The following is a 19,003-nucleotide window of genomic DNA, read 5'->3' on the forward strand; positions in this document are numbered from 1 at the left end:
TCTGATGCCCTCTTCTGGTGTGTCTGAAGACAGCAACAGTGTACTCATATATAGTAAATAAATAAATCTGTTAAAAGAAGGAGGAGGAAGAGGAGGAGGAGGAGGAGGAAAGAAGGGGAGGAGAGTTGGGAAAAGAGGAGGAAAGAAGACCTTTGAAGTGTGTATGAAACCATCACAATGCAATACAATATTTTTCACTACTAACATATGCTAATACAGAATTTGCAAATATTAAACCTGACTTGATGTGGTGGATGGATGTGGGTAGGTGTGGACACAGTTTAAAGAATTAAACCCCATAAAGATTATTGCCCTCTACCAGATATGTCAGGCTTATGTCCTGGTTAATTTTTGCTGTCTACACAACCTAGAGTCACCTGGGAAAAGGGAATCCCAGTTGGTCAGGCTGGCTGTGGCACATATCTGTGGGGCATTGTCCTCTGGGATTGTTAATTGATTTAGGAATCCCAGCCCACTTCAGGCAGTACCATTCCTAGGCAGGTACTACAGACATCCTGAACTACAGAGAAAGCCAGCTGAGCACAGGCAGTGAGAAAGCCAGTAAACAGCATCATTCCTCCATGGTGCCTGCCTCAGTTTCTGCCTTGACACCCCTCAGTAACTGTGATCGCAAAGCATTAGCTGGAATGACAAGCTTTCTTCCCGGAGTTGTGTTTCATTCATGATATTTATCACAGTAATAGCATGAAACTAGGATACCTTCTGAAGTTTCCGGCATGTCCTTTGGGAAATCTGATCCACTCAGGCAAAAACATGTCTTTCCTGTTATTTTCACACCATGAATTTAAGTTTAAATGTGTTAACCCAGGGCTCTGTGTTATTATGTATATTAAGTTATCTCATTCGAGTACAACCAAAGGACCAGGACAGGCACAATATCCCTTATAACCACCAAGGCAGGGGCTTAAGTTGCAGCAGGAGAGAGCTGAAGCTACACATAGAAAAGAATATGCTTCAGTAAGCTGTAAACAGATCAATGGATGGGTAGAGGAATGGTAGGTGGATGATGGATGGATGGATGATGGTTGGATAGATGGACACATGGATGATGGTTGGATGGACATATGGATGGATGATAGGTGGATGATGGATGGTTGATAGGTGAATGATGGATAGATGGATGGATGGATGGATGGATGGATGGATGATGGATAGATGGATGATAGGCGGATGATGGATGGATAGATGGATGGATGGATGGATGGATGGATGGATGGATGGATGAACGGATAATGGTGGATAATGGAAGGATGGAGAATACATAGATAGAGGACAGGTGGGTAGATAAATGAAAGATATATAGAGAGACATAGTGATGTAGAAAAGAGGGAAAACATCTCATGACTACATTCTACTCCATTATAAAAACTCGGTACCTTTTCATATTCTTCTAAAATCCCCTTCTTCTTGATATTTCGCTTAGCTAGATAGATGGCTGGAAAGGAAAACAATGGCGTTCTCCATCATGGTCAAACTCCAAATCCCCAGGTAGCCAGAAAAGATTGTTCAGCCAACTAGCTTCCCTCCCTCTTCCCCAGCCACCCCTCCAGGGACACTTCCAATACAGATGTGAGCTGACGCAAAGGTCATGAAGACAGCAAGGCCAATGTCACCCAAAGGCGGCACGCAAATCAGCAGCACGTTAGGAGAGAGCAGAGCAAGCGAACTGTTTACCATAGTCGGTGTCCTCAGCTGGCCACTGCTGAGTGGGCCAGAAGTACGGCGTCTACAAAGAAAGCAGGAAAGCCGTGGTTACTCCCAGGAAAGCCGGAGCTGGGAACTCGGGGATGAGAAAAAGAACCTCTGCACCACTTCTAAACTCCCGATCGGTGAGGATATAAACATATATATATATATATATATTTATATATATATCCATATATATTTAACGTTCCGGGGACGATCTACCTCACCTCGCCACGGAAGGTCAAGAGTAAAGCTCACCTGAAATCGATAGAGGCTGCTGTCAGGTTTGAGGACGAGATTCTTCGGGTCTTGCAAAGGGTAGATGTAGCCGTACTTGACGATGAAGTTACCCAAGTTCTGCGCCTCTGGGGAGAAGGAGTTCCCACATAAAAGTTAAAAATGGAACCGAAGCAAGAACTTGCAGCTCAGCCAGTGACCACCAAACTCCACAGCATAAGACCTGTGGGGCCTGGGACAGAGGCTCTCTCTCTCTCTCTCTCTCTCTCTCTCTCTCTCTCTCTCTCTCTCTCTCTGACCTGGGACAGAGGCTGGCTCTCTCTCTCTCTCTCTCTCTCTCTCTCTCTCTCTCTCTCTCCTCTCTTTTTTAAGATTTGTTTGATTTCCTATGTGCATGTCCATGGACATAATGTAGTGTAAGGGTTTGTCCTCATGAGCACGTACATGTGTGTGGGTCAGAGGTCATGACGGGTGTCTTTATCGCTCTCCATCTAGTTTGTCAGACTGGGTCTCTCATTGAACCTAGAGCTCACCGTTTCAGCCGGACTGGCTGGCCGGTGAGCCCACAAGATCTCTCCTGACTCACCTCCCTCCCAATGCTGGGATTACAGACTTGTGCTGCCTTTTGCCCGACTGCTAGGAGTTTGAACTCGAGTCCTCACGTTTGCACACAGAACACTTTACCCATGGAGCCATCTCCCCAGCCCAGGCCTTTGCTTCTGACTCTGGCTGTTTTGTCTAGGAAGGTCCTGTCTCGCCAACTGAGATGTGCATTTCTTAGTGGCTCCTGCAAAGCCTCCTTCCGGCTTTCCCCCTTTAGAACTGCATGCACGGCAACCAGTAGCTGCATAGGCGAAGGCCTCACCGAGGTTAGAGATCCAAAGGCGCTGGATGATCCATTGCAGAACATCGCCTCCTGCAAAACAGAGACGGACCTGGTGAGCATCATAACCACTTAACCTAGCCCAGGACCACCGTGCCGCCCTCCACAAAATGCATCTTCACTGTTTGGTGGTGGCCCTGTCCCTGAGCAACCCCACCCATTCATTCAAATAATTCAAAGCAACTAATATCCACCAAGACATGCCCCCACCAGATCCTCCACTATGCAATGCCTTTTCTTTATAAGTTTGTCCGTATTTGTTTGTTCACTCGCTTGCTTGCTTTTTGTCGAGCCTCACTAAGTGGCCCAGGCTGAGCGTGAAATCACTATATGGTCCAGGTAGTCTTGAACTCATAATTTTGACTCCATCTCCTGAGTAGCCATGCTCAGTCTTGACCTCACTCGATGTATTCATTTATCTTTTGATAGTAAAAATGATTTAAGGACCACCACTCATCAAGCAAACAGTAAACAGACTGAGTCTAAGCATAAAGAAAAAATAGATTCCAGGCCAGCTAGGGTTCTGAATGGAGTTTAGGCACACGGAAGTGAACCAGAAGAAAGGATTAGAATTAAAGGCAGGCTGAAGGCAGGGGTGATGGCTCTCTTGTATTTAAGTCTCCAGGTATGGCACTCAAGAGCCAGAGAGCTCTAAATTCAAACCTTGAGGTTGCCGCGAAGGTACTGTCATCCGAGTGGAGGAGGGAACCTATTTTAGTAACATCTTGTAGGTTGATACAAAACTTTGGAACATAGAATGTAGGATCCCTTTGTGCTTTTGCCTTGGGCCTTGCAAAGTTCTGGCTGGGGAACCGCACTGAGCTAAGGCTGCATTAGACGGAAGGCAGGAGAGGCAGGCAGGGATGAGTCAAGAGCGACGGCGCGCTCAGCCTCACAGCCCCGAGCATGGGTGTTTATCTCAGGGTGGAGACAAATAAGTCCAGAGAAGTCTGAGGGTCCTGTAGAACCTGGGGGAGGAGTGAGCTTGTTTCTCAGCCCGAGGCCTCCGGCCTCACAACCAGATGCTTTCCGTACAGAGCAATGGCGTCTCCGAAGAAAGACGAGATGCCCGAAACCGAACTCCCCGACTCAGAGCACCCGTAAATGGCAATGGCCACGCTCCCCACATCCTCAGCCTGATTCCCTAAGGCAGAATCTGGTCCCCGCCTGCCTGGGAACTGGCCCCCAAAACATGCCGGAAAAAATGTCACAGGATCTCGAGATCCTTTCATCCGTATCTATGTGGCTAGTGGTCCTAAACGCTTCCCTCTTGAGCGGTAGAGAAAGGATACTTCTTTTACAGCCTTCCAAAGAGATCAATTATGATCTCCTTATATCCCCCAGGATATAATGACCTGACACCATCGTGGTTAAGTATGAACAACCTGTACCTCCTCCTCACATATCGTGTAGGCTGAGATGGACAATCAGCCACCATCCCCATCGGTAGCTACACGCCACACTACTGCCTCCCAGCATCCTCACCTCCTGGGCCTCAGCTTTGACTCGCCCTACGCTGGTGGTTCCAAAGCAAAACTCTTCATCTAAAATTCTGCTTCAAATCCTAGGCCTGCCTGTGCCAACCAACATGCCACGCCACATCTCTCTTTAAAGGCACGCATCTCGCGAGGCCGCCTCAGGCAGACATCAGACTGATTAGTACTCTCTGCTGAGGAGCCCGGGACTTTCTCATCCACTTAACTGCTTCCTGAAATAAACCAAATGAATTTACAGTGCCACCAGCATCTGCACCGAGGGACTGTGCTGGCAGCACGGCAGGCTGGCGGTTTCAGGCTCCACAGCCGACCGATCCCAGAAGCCCTGGCTCCTGCCGTTGAAGAAGCTGCATACGCGCATTTGTTATCCCTGGCTCTGCCTTGGCAGCATGGGGGCTCCTCTCTCGTGGTGTGTTTCTACAGAAGGTGGGACTCAAGTGAAGACAGAAGATAGGGCAGAGGGGCAATCTCACCCAAATCCAGAAATCACACATAACCCATGTGCACGGGAGAAAGAGCGTGTGTGAGTGTACACACACACACACACACACACACACACACACACACACACACACACATGCTCGCACACTGACATGGGGCAAGATGGAGTCTAAGTCTCAAAGCCAGACTCAAATTCAAGGTCAGTCCTGCATGGGCTCAGTACCCTGGGGACTAGTTCTCAACCTCTTTACTGTTTCAGTACTGGAGACTGAACCTAGGACTTCATGTGTGTTGGGCAAAAGTCGTACCTCTAAGCCACAGTTACAGCTTGGGCGTCTTTATTTATCTAGCGCCCCATCTGTGTAAAACAGAGGTTGTCATACCTACCCCTATCTTTATCGTGGGTGTTGGCAGACACAAAGGAGGGAACTGCCAACCTTTTTGGGGTTTTTGCATATTTTCTTTGTTTACATTTCAAATGTCCCCTTTCCCAGTTTTCCCTCCAGAAGCCCCCTCTCCTGTCCCCTCTTCCCCCTGCTTCTATGAGGGTGCTCCCCCACCAACCCACCTATTCCCACCTCCCCGTCCTGACATTCACCTACAGTGGGGCATCCAGCATTGACAAGACCAAGGGCCTCTCCTCCCATTGATGCCCAACAAGGCCATCCTCTGCTACATATGCGACTGGAGCCATGAATCTGTTCGTGTGTACTCTTTGGTTGGTGGTTTAGTTTCCGAGAGCTCTGGGGGATCTGGTTGGTTGACATTGTTGTTCTTCCTATGGGGTTGCAAACCCCTTAAGGCTCCTTCAGTCCTGTCTAACTCCTCCATGGGGACCCCGAGGAACTGCCAACATCCATAAGCTGTGACACATCTGCCACACATGGGCCCTTGAGCAGAAGGACGGTCTCTTTCATCCCTGCCTCCTTCCTCTCAGGCTGGGTTTTCTGTTGCCACTGTACAGTGAGAAAATGAGGGCAGGCCGGGAAAGAGATACTCGAGGGATTAAACCCCAGGTGTTCCACTCCTGTCTAGGGCTCTCTGCACGGCTCACCCAGAACTGATTCCTCTATTCATTTAACAAAGGTATCCTTATGCGCACACTCACTCCGAGCTCTGGGGTTACCAACAAGCAACCTCCCACTGAAGGGTCCTTTCTAGTCCAGAGTTAACAAATTCAGAGCAGTAATGACAGACAGCCGCCAGGATGCCTTCCAGGATGGCTGCCTCTTTTTTTTTTTTTTTTTTTTTTTTTTGGATCTTTTTTTCGGAGCTGGGGACCGAACCCAGGGCCTTGCGCTTCCTAGGCAAGCGCTCTACCACTGAGCTAAATCCCCAATCCCTGGCTGCCTCTTAAACACTGGGAAATGACTACCCATAGGTCTTCACTCTCGGGATGCCCAGGGCCACTCTGAGTCCCAGTCTCCCGTGTGTCCCTGAGCTGCTCTGAAGCACTCCAACTGGGTCTCCCATTTATTGCACTGGAGGAACCCTTGACATGCATCAACCTTGTCTTGGTTTTCTCACTGTGAGGCATGAATGGTGATCCCTGTCTGAGAGAAATGTCGCAGGAGTGTGCTGCTCAGGGGCTGCGTATGCAGCAGTGGCTGAGGGGTGGTGAAAGCCTGAGTTATCCCTCCCCGTGTCCGTTAGCATCCATAAAAGAGTTGGGATAGGCAGGACCACCCTGATGATTTTTATTTTACACAGCAAATCAATATTATATTATAATGTATCATGATATATATATTATAGATTCCTATTCATATATATTTTTATTCAAAGCAATCAGAAGGATGATGGGAGACAGCCTGTCTCTGCAACATAAGGCACCTTGTGTAAAAACATGTGCAGTCCAAGTCCTGGGGCCCGCTCAGTTCATAGAGCGCTTTGTACATAAGCTTGAGGACCTAGGGTTTTTTTTGTTTGTTTGATTCATTCATTCATTCATTCATTTGTTTGTTCATTCATTTGTTCATTGTTTTGTTTTTAAAGCCAAGCGTGGCAGCAGGCATGCTGCGGGGACAGATGGGCAAGCCAAAGAGCAGTTAGGGTTCCTGTTTCAAAAAAAAAAGAACAAAGTAGATAGCATCTAAGAGAGATGGCTCAGTGGTTAAGAGCACTGACTGCTCTTCCAGAGGTCCTGAGTTCAAATCCCAGCAACCACATGGTGGCTCACAACCATCTGTAATGGAATCTGATGCCCTATTCTGGTGTGTCTGAAGACAGCTACAGTGTACTCATATATAGTAAATAAATCTTTAAAAAAAAAGGGTCAACAGCCAAGCTTGACCCTCTACATACACCATACACGTGCAGAGAGGCAGAGGAGGAGAGAGAAATACAGTGAGGTCATAGGTATGAGGTCACAGGTAGGGTCAAGAGCACAGGCTCACAAATCCCTGGTTCCGAGAAGCCGTCTGCTTCCGCAGGCCACACACCTTGTCCTGACACAAAGCATGGGTAACTGAGAAAGCAAAATGCATCCTTATGTTCACACACACACACACACACACACACACACACACACTAATGTCCCCAAGTGATACTCTGGAGCACCCTTAAACCCTCACACAAGGAGGAACCAAGGATCTGCCCCACAGGGAGAGCTCAGGGTCTGAATGTGGATTCGAAGGGTGAAGAAAGACAGAAGCCCTGTTTCCCAGCCAAACAGCAGTAAATACTTTAGTTTTGAAGACTTAACGCTGTCTGGGTTGCTCTGGTGTCTCTGTTGCTGGAATGGTACAGCAGCCGTAGATTACAGGTAACAGAAATGAAACCTCGCTTACAAACACAGGCAGGCTGTGGGTGGTTGGGCTGTGTCTAGGCTAGGCTTCTGCTGCTGTGCAAAACTCCATAACCAAAAGCAGCTCAGGGAGGACATGGGGTTTATTTGATTTATGTATCTTATGTCACGGTCCACAGAGTGGAGCCCAGACAGGAACCTGGAGGTAGGAACTGCAGCAGAAGCCATGGAGGAGTGCTGCTTACTGGCTTGCTCCTTCCTCATGGCTTGCTCAGCCAGGGTTCTTATACAACTGAGGACCCAGCAGTGACACTGTCCCCCTCCGTGGGCTGAGCCTGCCCTCATCAATCACTAAATAAGAAAATGCCCTATAGATTTGCCTACAGGTGATCTGATGGAGGTATTTTAATTGGCTTTCCTCTTTCAAGCTTGACTGTAGCTTGAGTCAAATAGACAATAACATCACCATCACCACCACCATCATCACCATCACCGTCAACATCACCGTCATCGTCATCATCATCACCACCATCACCATCACCACCATCACCATCACCACCATCATCACTACCACCACCATCACATCACCAACACCACCACCATCATCACCACCACCACCATCATCACCATCACCGTCAACATCACCGTCATCGTCATCATCATCACCACCATCACCATCACCACCATCATCACTACCACCACCATCACCATCACCAACACCATCACCACCACTATCACCATCACCACCACCATCACCATCACCACCACCACCATCACCATCATCACCATCATCACTACCACCACCATCACTATCACCACCACCACCACCACCACCACCACCACCACCATCATCACCATCACCAACACCATCACCACCACTATCACCATCACCACCACCACCATCACCATCACCACCACCACCATCACCATCATCACCATCATCACTACCACCACCATCACTATCACCACCACCACCACCACCACCACCACCACCACCACCATCATCATCATCATCATCATCATCATCAAGCAACCAGGGCATCCTGTGTGCTCAAGTTTGCCAGTCCCCCTGTAGATTTTGTTTCAAATCACAACTAAGCCACATTACCTGTCATGGCATGAGGGACACTGGTGACCAAGACTCTCTGGTTCTGCATTCTGACTCCCGTCTCTGGGTTCTGCATGTCCTTCACGAGTGCTTCAATCTGGAGAAAAAAAAAAACAGAACAGGAAGAACCTGCTGAGTGGAACTCTTCCAGAAGCTTTTCGAACCACATGCAGGATCCAAAAACGCAAAGGGGACCCAGGGGCTTCCAACCTGGTGCCGGAGCCAAATAGACACAAAGCAGCTACTGTACAACCAGAGAACCCTGTGTGTGCTCTGTAGATAGGTGCCTCCCTGGCTGGGAGGCCCCGAGGGATGGATTCTGATCTGGGAAATGCGCAGAGGCTCAAGAGCGGACTGCCCTCAACAAGAGAGATTGTCATCGACAGAAAATGAGAGAACACCACAAGCAGATGCAGTGAGATGAAAGAGAAGAAGTGTTGTTTGCAGTGGGAATGGCAGGTAGAGACCAGGCCATAGCGGTCTTCCCAGGGTTCTCCCGAGTTAGAATTTGGAACAGCAGCAGTTACCAGAGAACAATATATCCATAACAAGGAAAAGGAGGCAGGAAGAGGTTTCCGAGGTAGAAAAAGGGTGAGACGGTCCCTGGCTGATACTAAGTCTCATGTACAGGGCTACTAAGTCTCAAATGTCACCTCCTCAGGAAGCTCCCATTAATAGAGACTATCACAGTCCCTCGCTAGACCATCCACACCTCCAGTGGCCATCATTGTTTTAACAAGCAGGTATATCTCTGGGGAATGCTGGGAAACCAAATGTGATAGTTGGCACATGTTTGACCCAGGGAGTGGCACCATTAGAAGGTGTGGCCTTCTTGGAGGAAGTGTGTCACTGTGGGGGTGGGCTTGGAGACCCTCCTCCTAGCTGCCTCAGATGCTGAGTCTGTTCCTGCCTTCCTTTGGATGAAGATGTAGAACTCTCAGCTCTGACTGCACCATGCCTGCCTGGACACTGCCATGCTCCCGCCTTGATCACAATGGACTGAACCTCTGAACCTGTAAGCCAGCCCCAATTAAATGTTGTCCTTTATAAAACTTAACATTGGTCAAAGTGTCTGTTCACAGCAGTAAAACCCTAACTAAGACACCAAAGAACAATGGCGGTCCATAGCCTAAGATTGCCTAGATGCAACCATTCCCTCTACCCTCTGGGAAGATATTGCAAGATCCCAGCAGATGTTAAAGCCACAGATAGGACTACGTCCAGGATATGTTAATTTATCCTAAACAGACATCGCAATGATAAGCTTTAATTTATATATAATACACAAGAAGTATTCTGGCTTGCATCATGGGGGATCTGAAAAGTCCCTCCAAAGATTTATGTGCTGAAGGCCTGGTCCCCAAATCTGTATAGAAGTAGGCCTTTGAGGAAGCCATTGGATCATGAGGAGTCTCCAATGGGAGATTCCATCTATGATATCGGAATCTGACAGACTATCGGGGGTGATGGAAACTTAGAGGGAGGGTGGGAAGGAGTTGGTGAGGGTAGGGTCCTTGAAGATATGTCCCTGCAAGCTACATCCTGTCTCGCCTGCCCCTCTGTCTCCCGTCCTCTCGCCTTCCCACTCCCCGTTTATAATGTTTGGACTAAGGTTGATCCCAAGTTAGCAATGGAGAGAAGTGAAACTCCTGATAAGGAGAAAATGCTCTAACAAAATACGACGAAGACCAAGTCCAAAAGATCACAAGCCCCTTAGAGAGCTAGGGAGGCAGTGCTCCCAGAACAAATCTTACAAGACACACAGAAGAGGAGGCAATAGGAAGATAGATACTACAGTGTCTCCAGGCTAAAGGGCAGCTAGGCCCACAGGCTCAGACCCTGAACCAACAGATGAGAACCAAGAACCCCCTCTGTCTTTCTCTGGTCCACAGCTCTATGCTGAAGTCTGTGAGCTGCACACACTTGGACATACCCTCAGGACCAGCCTAGACCTGTCCTCGATAATGCCCAAAGCAAGCAGCTCCCCAGTTGCTAGCTTCTTCTCAATTTCACAAATTCGATATTATCCTAGCACCTCCCACGCTTTGTGGCCACTCTGATAGACATGTCCTTTGCACCTTGAAGGTGCTTGTGGTCAGAAGCAAAATGAACCCTAGATTCTCATCCCAAGTCCTGGGATTATTTTTTCTTAACTGAGCTAATTTATATGGTTTGATAATAACTTGATATCTAATTAAGCAACTGTTAGAATGCTTTATAGAAAAAGAGATGTGTGTGTGTGTGTATGTATACACACATGTACTATACAAATAAAGACATATAGGCAGAATAGTCACTATCCAAAATGCATGATACCAGAAGTGTTTTGTATTTCAGATTTGGGGATATTCACTTCTACATGGTATCTCTCAGAGATGGAAACATATCTAAACACGAAATTCATTTTTGCTTTATCTACTGCCTTTGAGATGTAGCCAAAAGAAAATTTTATGCAGTACTCTAAATTATTTTTCACATGAAATAGGTTGTGTGTATGCATGTGTGTGATATGTGTGCATGTCTGTGTGAAGTGTGATGTGTGTGTATGTGTGTGTGTATGATGTATGTGTATGTGTGTCATGTATGTGTATGTGTATATGTGTGTATGTGTGTATGTATGTGTATGTGTGTGATGTGTGTATGTATATGTGTGTATATGTGTGTAATGTGTATGTGTGTATATGTGTGTGATGTGTGTGTGCATGTGTGTGATATGTGTGTATGTGTGGTGTGCGTGTATGTGTGTGTGCTGTGTGTGTGTTAATATGTGTGTGTATGTGCGTGATGTATGTATGTGTGTATGTGTATATATGTGTGTGTATGTGTGTATATGTGTGTGTGATGTGTGTATGTGTGTGTATGTATGTGTATATATGTGTGTGTATGTGTGTATATGTGTGTGATGTGTGTATGTGTGTGTATGTATGTGTATATATGTGTGTGTATGTGTGTATATGTGTGTGTGATGTGTGTATATGTGTGTGTATATATGTGTATATGTGTGTGATGTGTGTATGTGTGTATGTATGTGTATATATGTGTATGTATGTGTGTGTATGTGTGTGTGATATGTGTATATTTGTGTGTGATATGTGTGTGTGTGTATGTGTGTGTGCGCGTGTGTGTAGTTTTTTGATTCTGGTATCAGGCTGATACCCACAGCTTCCGATTCTGAAGCATTTGGTTTCAGGTTTTTAGTTTTGTTTTTACTAGGGATGTTGGGAGCATAAGCTGCCATGCTTGCATCCCTTTATACCAGTAGCATGCACGCAGTAATGCATCGGTGGAACTCAGCAACTGGCCTGTTTAGACATCAGTGGGTGAAAACCCAACCCCATCACTGAAACAAATTCAGGTACTTATTGAGCACTGGGAGGGTATAAAACAGTGAAAAATGCACCCCCAGTCCTCAGAGATGCACCCCCAGTCCTCAGAGATGCACCCCCAGTCCTCAGAGATGCACCCCCAGTCCTCAGAGAGTGGTATGAAAAATTAACTAACATAAAAGCAAGGAATCTGGGTGCCAGGAGAGCTCAGTTCAAAATTCTGCTCCAATCGAGAATCGAGAAGCCTTCAACTGTGAAATTTGGGGGCAGGTGGCATAACACTCGTAGCATGCATGGAGTCCTGGGTTGTACACCCAGAGTCCAAACAAAGAAACAAAGAGCCAAAGCTGAACATTTTATCTGTTTGTTCGCATCTCCATACACTGGAGCGCACGGCCCTGTTCATCACGGGGATGTTGTGAAGAGTGAACATGAGACTGAGCACTGAAGCATTAAGGTGCACCACAGTACTCATGAGACCAAAATTACACAGCGAATTATAAACAAGGGCAATGCTTGTGGTATTAAAAGCCAGACAAGGAAGGTGACTAAAATAACCCTCAAAACTCTATGAGGAGGGTGAGTAAGATTGCCCTCAGTCGTGAGAGCTGGACTGTACTCCCACAGGGGGATGGTGTGGAAGAGTGCAGAGCCTCTCTACATGGGAGGGAGGCTGAGGCTCACACTCTTGTATACACAATAGACAGTGACATAGACATGGCTCAAAGAAACTAAAGTTCAGCTTTAAGAATGCCCTGTGTGGGGCTGGGGATTTAGCTCAGTGGTAGAGCGCTTACCTAGGAAGCGCAAGGCCCTGGGTTCGGTCCCCAGCTCCGGAAAAAAAAGAACCAAAAAAAAGAATGCCCTGTGTGATCCAGCCATCCGGCCCCTACACATTCATGTAAAGGAGCTGAAATCGGGATCTTTAGAAGACTCTGCATCCACGAGTTAACTCCATCATTTATTCACAATGGCTAAGGCATGGGAAGAATGTGCATAGACATAAACAAATGAAGAGATGAGTAATATGTCACACACACACACACACACACATGCACATGCGCACATACACATGCACGCACATGTACATGCACATACACACAAGCACTCATGCATGTGCACATATACATGCACACACAAGCACATGAACACACACACACACACACACACACACGCTCACATGCACACATAGCACACCAGAAGACAAGTCTGTAATATTCAAAGATACAGATGGGCAGTGCAGACAAAATTCATTTTGGTAGAGGAATAATTCATTCACAGAAGTGGACTGAGTGCTCATATGAAACGATGTTTAAAGGCAAAATCAGCTTAAGGGATGCTGGGGGCTAAGAGGAGAAAGGGGGATTTGCTAATTGAGAGGTGTAAAATGTCAGCAAATGGGACTCAATCCTAGAAACATGCTGTACAATACTGGGTTGATTGGAGGGGGGAGGGTGTGTTTTGTTTTTTTTATTTTTCAGTTTATAATACTGGGCCAAACACTTAAAAATCTAAGTTAGACCTCCTGTTAAATCTTACCGCAATAAAATAAAATTAAAAGTAAACGAGAGAGACTAACCCAGTTGCAGTGTGGAGGTTAAAGATCATCCAGGGAAGCCCTGAACTGAAAGTTCTACGTGCTGCCTCCCTCCCACTCAGCCACCTCGCCTTGAAACTAAAGGGCTCCCACCTCCTCAAGAGTGTGGGCGCTGGCCTCATTTGGCACCGAGAGGTACTAGGTAGGATTCATGTTTGTTGCAGCTAAGCTGTCATCTCAGGATCCAGGCTGGGATCAGGTGGGTGGCCCAGGCCACTCCCACACGCAGGCCAAAGGTCAGCCTGAAGCGGAGATCCAGCAGCTCCAGGAGCCCCTCATTTACTACTCATGTCTGTCTGTCAGTGAAGAAACCTTCCCAGTTCACAGTTCCATTAGGAATGAAAATTGCAGCCAGGGTCTGGGCAGGTGGCTCCGCCTGTGCTAAGCACAAAACCAAGAGGAGGACCCAAGGTCAATGCCCAATACTACCACACTCGTAAAACGGTCTATTCCATGTAATCCCAGAGCTGGAGAGGAAGATCCCTGGCCTATTCTAATGGTGAACCCCAAGTCCTAGTGAAAGGCCCTGTCTCCAAAACAAAGTAGATGTTTTCTGAGGAGTAACACCCAAGCTTGGCTTCTGGCCTCCATACACATATGCAGATATACAAATACACAAGCAAGTACACACACACACACACACACACACACACACACACACACACACACACACACCACTATGGGTTCAGTATTTTTGGCCTTCTGTGAGATAAAAATTTAAAGATGTCTCAGGTCAGATGTCATCCATGAGGCTAAGTAGCAGAGACAGAATTGGAAACCCCAGGGGTCAAAAGTGGAACTGGGAGACAGCTGCAGCCAGGGAGCTGGCCCAGGGACCAAGGACGCCATATGACTAGGAAGGAGTGAGTGTATGGGAGGGGATCATCACATCCGGCCCAATACTCTTATTGTGCCAACTTTCCAAGAGTTCTTAGCTCTTGTGAGTCTCAGAGACATAGAAGTACCTGACTTTCTGAAGTTAAAACCAAGACTCCTTTTTCTCATGTTTGTTGCCAAATTGAAAGGATAAATTCACTTACAATATGTGTGTGTGTCATGTATATGTGCATATATGTGTGTATGTGTGTATGTATGTGAATATGTGTGTATGTGTATGTATGTGTATGTGTGTATGTGCGTGTATATGTGCATGTGTGTATGTATGTGTATATGTGTATATGTATATGTAAGTGCATGTATGTGTGTATGTGCGTGTACATGTGCATGTATGTGTGTATGTGTATGTGGTGTGTGTGTGTGTGTGTGTGTGTGTGTGTGTGTGTGTGTAGGCTGGAGGACAACCTTGGTTCTTGTCCCTCAGGCCACCACCTTGTTTTAGAGTGTCCCTCAATCAGGGTTGAGTACAGCATCTGGGGGGTTCCACCTGTCTGTGCCTCCCTGCTCTGGGATTACAAATGTGCACCACCACACATGGATTTTTTAAATATATATGAGCTCTGGGCATTTTACTGAGTTATCTTTCTCACCCTCAAAATTGTTTTGTTAGATGAAACAAAGCTGTTTCATGCAAGTGAGGACCCATAGGTTGGAGAATAGACCGGATCCCACCTTAAAAGTTAGAAACCCTGAGTTTCCCCAAGAGAAAGTCGGCAGATTTGATTCCTTGTCTTTGCAATTAAAAAAAAAACTAGTTATTAAGAATTTGAAAATAACCTTCAGAGGAGGAATAATGAGAGTTATTTTAAAAATTACAATGAGGGAGTCAGATTTCTTTCTAACAGGTGTGTCAGCCTTCACAAAAAGGAGAAGCCTGTGGGAGGGGGGGTTCATCACACTCGCCTCGGGGAACATTGTGAGGGAGTCAGCACACTGGGATTCCAATCAATTTTTCTCAGGCTTCCCCCCCCCATAAATCCCTCTGAGGGGTCTCCCCAGACACTTAAAACTAATAGGATTCTTAGTTCATGGCGCCATCGCTGAAGGACTGTTACAGTTTTGGAAAGTGTTCCCCAAATTCATATACCAGCCTCAGTACCTCTGAAGACAGGGGTTTTGAGAAGCGGAGTGGGTCCTCAAAAGAGTGATAAGAGCCAGGTGTGGGGGACATGCATGCAAGCCTACCGACTGGATCGCTTGAAAGGCAGAGGTCGGAGAATCCAACAGTCAGCGCAAACCTGAATTATAACAACGAGACCCCTGTAAAACCAAGGGCTGGTTCTGGCAAGAAGGCTCAGTGAGTAAAGATGTTTGCAGCTAAGCCCGCCAATCCAGGTTTAATCTCTGGGAGCCACATGGTGGAAGGAGAGAGCTGACTCCCAAAGGTTGTCCTTCAGCTTCTACACGTGTGGGGTGGGGTAAGTGCACATCCACAAATAAACAAAAAAAAGTGAAATTTTAAAAAGAGTGTTTTTAATGGAAAGAACAAACCAAGAGCCAGCTTTCATAAAACCTTGAATTCAGGGACACCACCCCGCCCACACACTTACACACAAGCATGCAAACACACAGGCAGGTGTGCGCGTATACACACACACACACACACACACACACACACACACACACACACACACACGTCTTTATGAGAAGAGGATTAGACCCTAGTTGAGAAGATGATGTAAGGACAGAGAAACCAAGGCAGAGGCCTCTCAGGAACCCATTCCTACCAAAGGCTGAGCTCAGATTTCAAACTACGAGAAAGTGAGAGTTTTGTTATTTAAAACACTCAGCCTGCCTGGGGCTTCTGCTGTAAACTTTCACACTATGCATCATCCCTAGATAAAGGACAGCTACAACCATCCCCACTCTGCTCCCAGGAAGACCTGCTTTCAGCTTCTCTCAAAGTAAAAATCAGCCGGGTTCCCAGGCAACACAAAAATGCTATAAAACCAGGCCACTGCTAGGCCCCTGGATGACCCTGTGTTGGCCTCCTAGACGCACATGTTTCAGGCTGAAACTTCACTCCGGGTAAGCTAGGGACCCGAAGCCTCTTGAAAGGATCAGAAGAGATGGTTTTGATGGCTCTGACACCCCACCTACCACACCCACGCTGCTCCCCAAATTGAGGAGCTGTCACTCATAGTGGAAGATCTCAGGGGCTGGAATTTTCCTTAATACTGGAGAAGGCTCCCCGGGGGACAATCATAATTAGTGCTTTCCTATATTGAGATGGGGCAAGTGACCCAAAACCACAGGGTTGTTTTTCTAACCGAGGCGCTTGTGACCTTGCAAATAAGCCATTGTCAACTCAGTGCAATGGATTAAAGACATACCAGCACTCTGTGCCTGGCCACTACATAGTGGTCTTGCCCCAAAATCTGCTCTCTCCACCCTTCTGTTAGCTCAGCAAGGCGTGGCAGGCATCCCCAGCCAAGGACAGTGGCTAGCTTCTGTTGATTCTGCTTTTGTGTCTCGAACATCTCATACTGGGCCACTAAATCCCATCCCATTGGGAAGTCCTCCGACCCACTCTGGACTACAGTCTCTGCCTCAGTTGGTCCAGAGTTCAGTGTATTCTCCAGTTCATCTTCCTAAGTGATGAGCTTAGCATCCACTCGCCATGGCCGCGCCATCCCTTCAATTAAGGAAGAGTGTCCTGTGCACATTTTGAATGGGATCATTATTGGTTGGGGACCTGTCCGGTGCGTGGTAGAGTATTAATTAATATTCCACTGCCAGTAAAATTCCCAGTTGGGGACCTATAATAGATACAATTGTTGCCCAGTGTTCCCAGAGGCTGTTGTTTCAAATGTAGATTCAAACCACCGAACAAGCTCTTCTAGAAAACTAACACGTGGGCAGAATGTAGCTTTGGTGGTAGGGTCCCTGCTTGCCACACATGAAGCCCTGGGCTTACTTCCCAACACCACATAAACTGGGTATGGTGACACACATCTTCAGTACCAGCATTTGGGAGGCGGAGGTAGGAGGAGCAGACGTCTCGTGGGTCATTCTCCACTGCCTAGGAATTTTTAGGCCAGCCTGGGATACATCAGACTGTGGCTTGGTATCAGCGATTTGCAAAACACAGCCAGTATCAAGAGGCTCTCCTGGTCTCATCAGAACTACCCCTTTAGCATGTAAACTAGCCCACGGCCTTCATTCCTGGTTTTAAAAACATCAAACGGCATCTCATTAAACACAGAAAGCACAGGCTCTTCACCGCATCGTGCAAGGCTCTCCAGCAATCAGCCTTTCTTACCTCCAGCCTTCCCATCCGCCCACCTCAACAGCCAACCCCTGCCCTCTCTCAGCCCTCTCACAGAGTCTTCCATATCGACAGGCTATCCTACACATATGTATTTTACATCAGCCAGAAATGTTACTCATCTTCCCCTCTCCCTGGAAAAACATCAGTAGTTTTTCGTAACTCAGTCACAAGCCTCCTTGTGAAACCTTAATCCTCCGATCCTGAGCACAGCACACTTCTCCCGCACTGGAGGCATCCTCCAACAATGCCTGCCACAACCACGTTCCATGTGTCTCCTGGTTTACCCGGTGTTGTCTTTCCCGCTGGTCTCCAAGCTCCTTGGTACATCTGGCACCTGGCACCCAGCACTGCCTTTTGTATACCAAATGAAAGAGTGATCCCTCCCTCTGCACCAAGTCTCCTTAACACGGCTGCTTCCCCACTGCTATCTAAGAAGGGAGATACCATAAGCCACACAGAAAAGTCAAGTCACCTAACAGAGGGCTCCTTCCTATGGCATCAAGAAATCCCCAGAGCACGGATAAGTCAACATGGCCAGGATAGGGACTGTGTTATCATTGAGATATGCAGACCAGCACCAGAGTAAGTTTCCATGGGGTCAGAGCTACTCACCCACGCTCTTCAGTTCACCGTGTGTCACCAGCTAATCCCACAGTAAAGTCCTGGCAGATGGGTCTCTCTCTACCTTTCTGTCACGCTTGTCTTCTTGAGCCAAGATCTCAAACGCACTATGTAGCTGTAACAGCTAGTTTTTATGTCAACTTGACACAAGCTAGGGTCACTTTTGGAAGAAGGAATCTTAATAAGGAAAATGCCAGGAAAGCAAGAGGCTCCCAGGTCCCCACGGAGATGACATTAGCTGAAATACCCCACAAAGGGGAGGGAGAACCTGTGAGACCATATCCAGAGGTTAGGCATGGTCCCCTGGTTGAGGGATGGGGCCACCCACCCACTTCCAGAATTTTAACCCAGAATTGCTCCTGTCTAAAGGAAATGCAGGGACAAAGAGGGAGCAGAGACTGAAAGAAAGGCCATCCAGGGACTGCCCCACCTGGGGATCCATCCCATATGCAGACACCAAACCCAGACACTATTGCTGATGCCAAAAAGTGCTTTGCTGACAGGAGCCTGGTATGGATGTCTCCGGAGAGGCTCTGCCAGATCCTAACCATTACAGATAAGGATGCTTGTAGCCAACCATCGAACTGAGCAAGGGAACCCCAATGGAGAAGTTAGGGGAAGGACTGAAGGAGCTGAAGGGACCTTAACTGGCATCAATGGGAGGTGAGGCCCT

The 19,003-nt window shown here is 47.3% G+C and overlaps 1 protein-coding gene across 1 annotated transcript in view; it reads right to left on the minus strand.

The window, feature by feature from the left end:
- The window catches only part of Rgs9 (regulator of G-protein signaling 9), a 73,832-nt gene that overhangs the window by 49,950 nt on the left and 4,879 nt on the right, over positions 1-19,003 (minus strand). The window contains exons 2-6 of the mRNA NM_019224.2: positions 8,619-8,715; positions 2,810-2,860; positions 1,966-2,072; positions 1,696-1,747; positions 1,398-1,456 (exon numbers count right to left, since the gene is read on the minus strand). Coding sequence (NP_062097.1) covers positions 1,398-1,456; positions 1,696-1,747; positions 1,966-2,072; positions 2,810-2,860; positions 8,619-8,715 — 366 coding nt within the window. The remainder of the gene's footprint in view (positions 1-1,397; positions 1,457-1,695; positions 1,748-1,965; positions 2,073-2,809; positions 2,861-8,618; positions 8,716-19,003) is intronic.

This window comes from Rattus norvegicus, chromosome 10 (genome assembly GCF_036323735.1).
Source record: "Rattus norvegicus strain BN/NHsdMcwi chromosome 10, GRCr8, whole genome shotgun sequence".
Taxonomy (NCBI): Eukaryota; Metazoa; Chordata; class Mammalia; order Rodentia; family Muridae; genus Rattus; species Rattus norvegicus.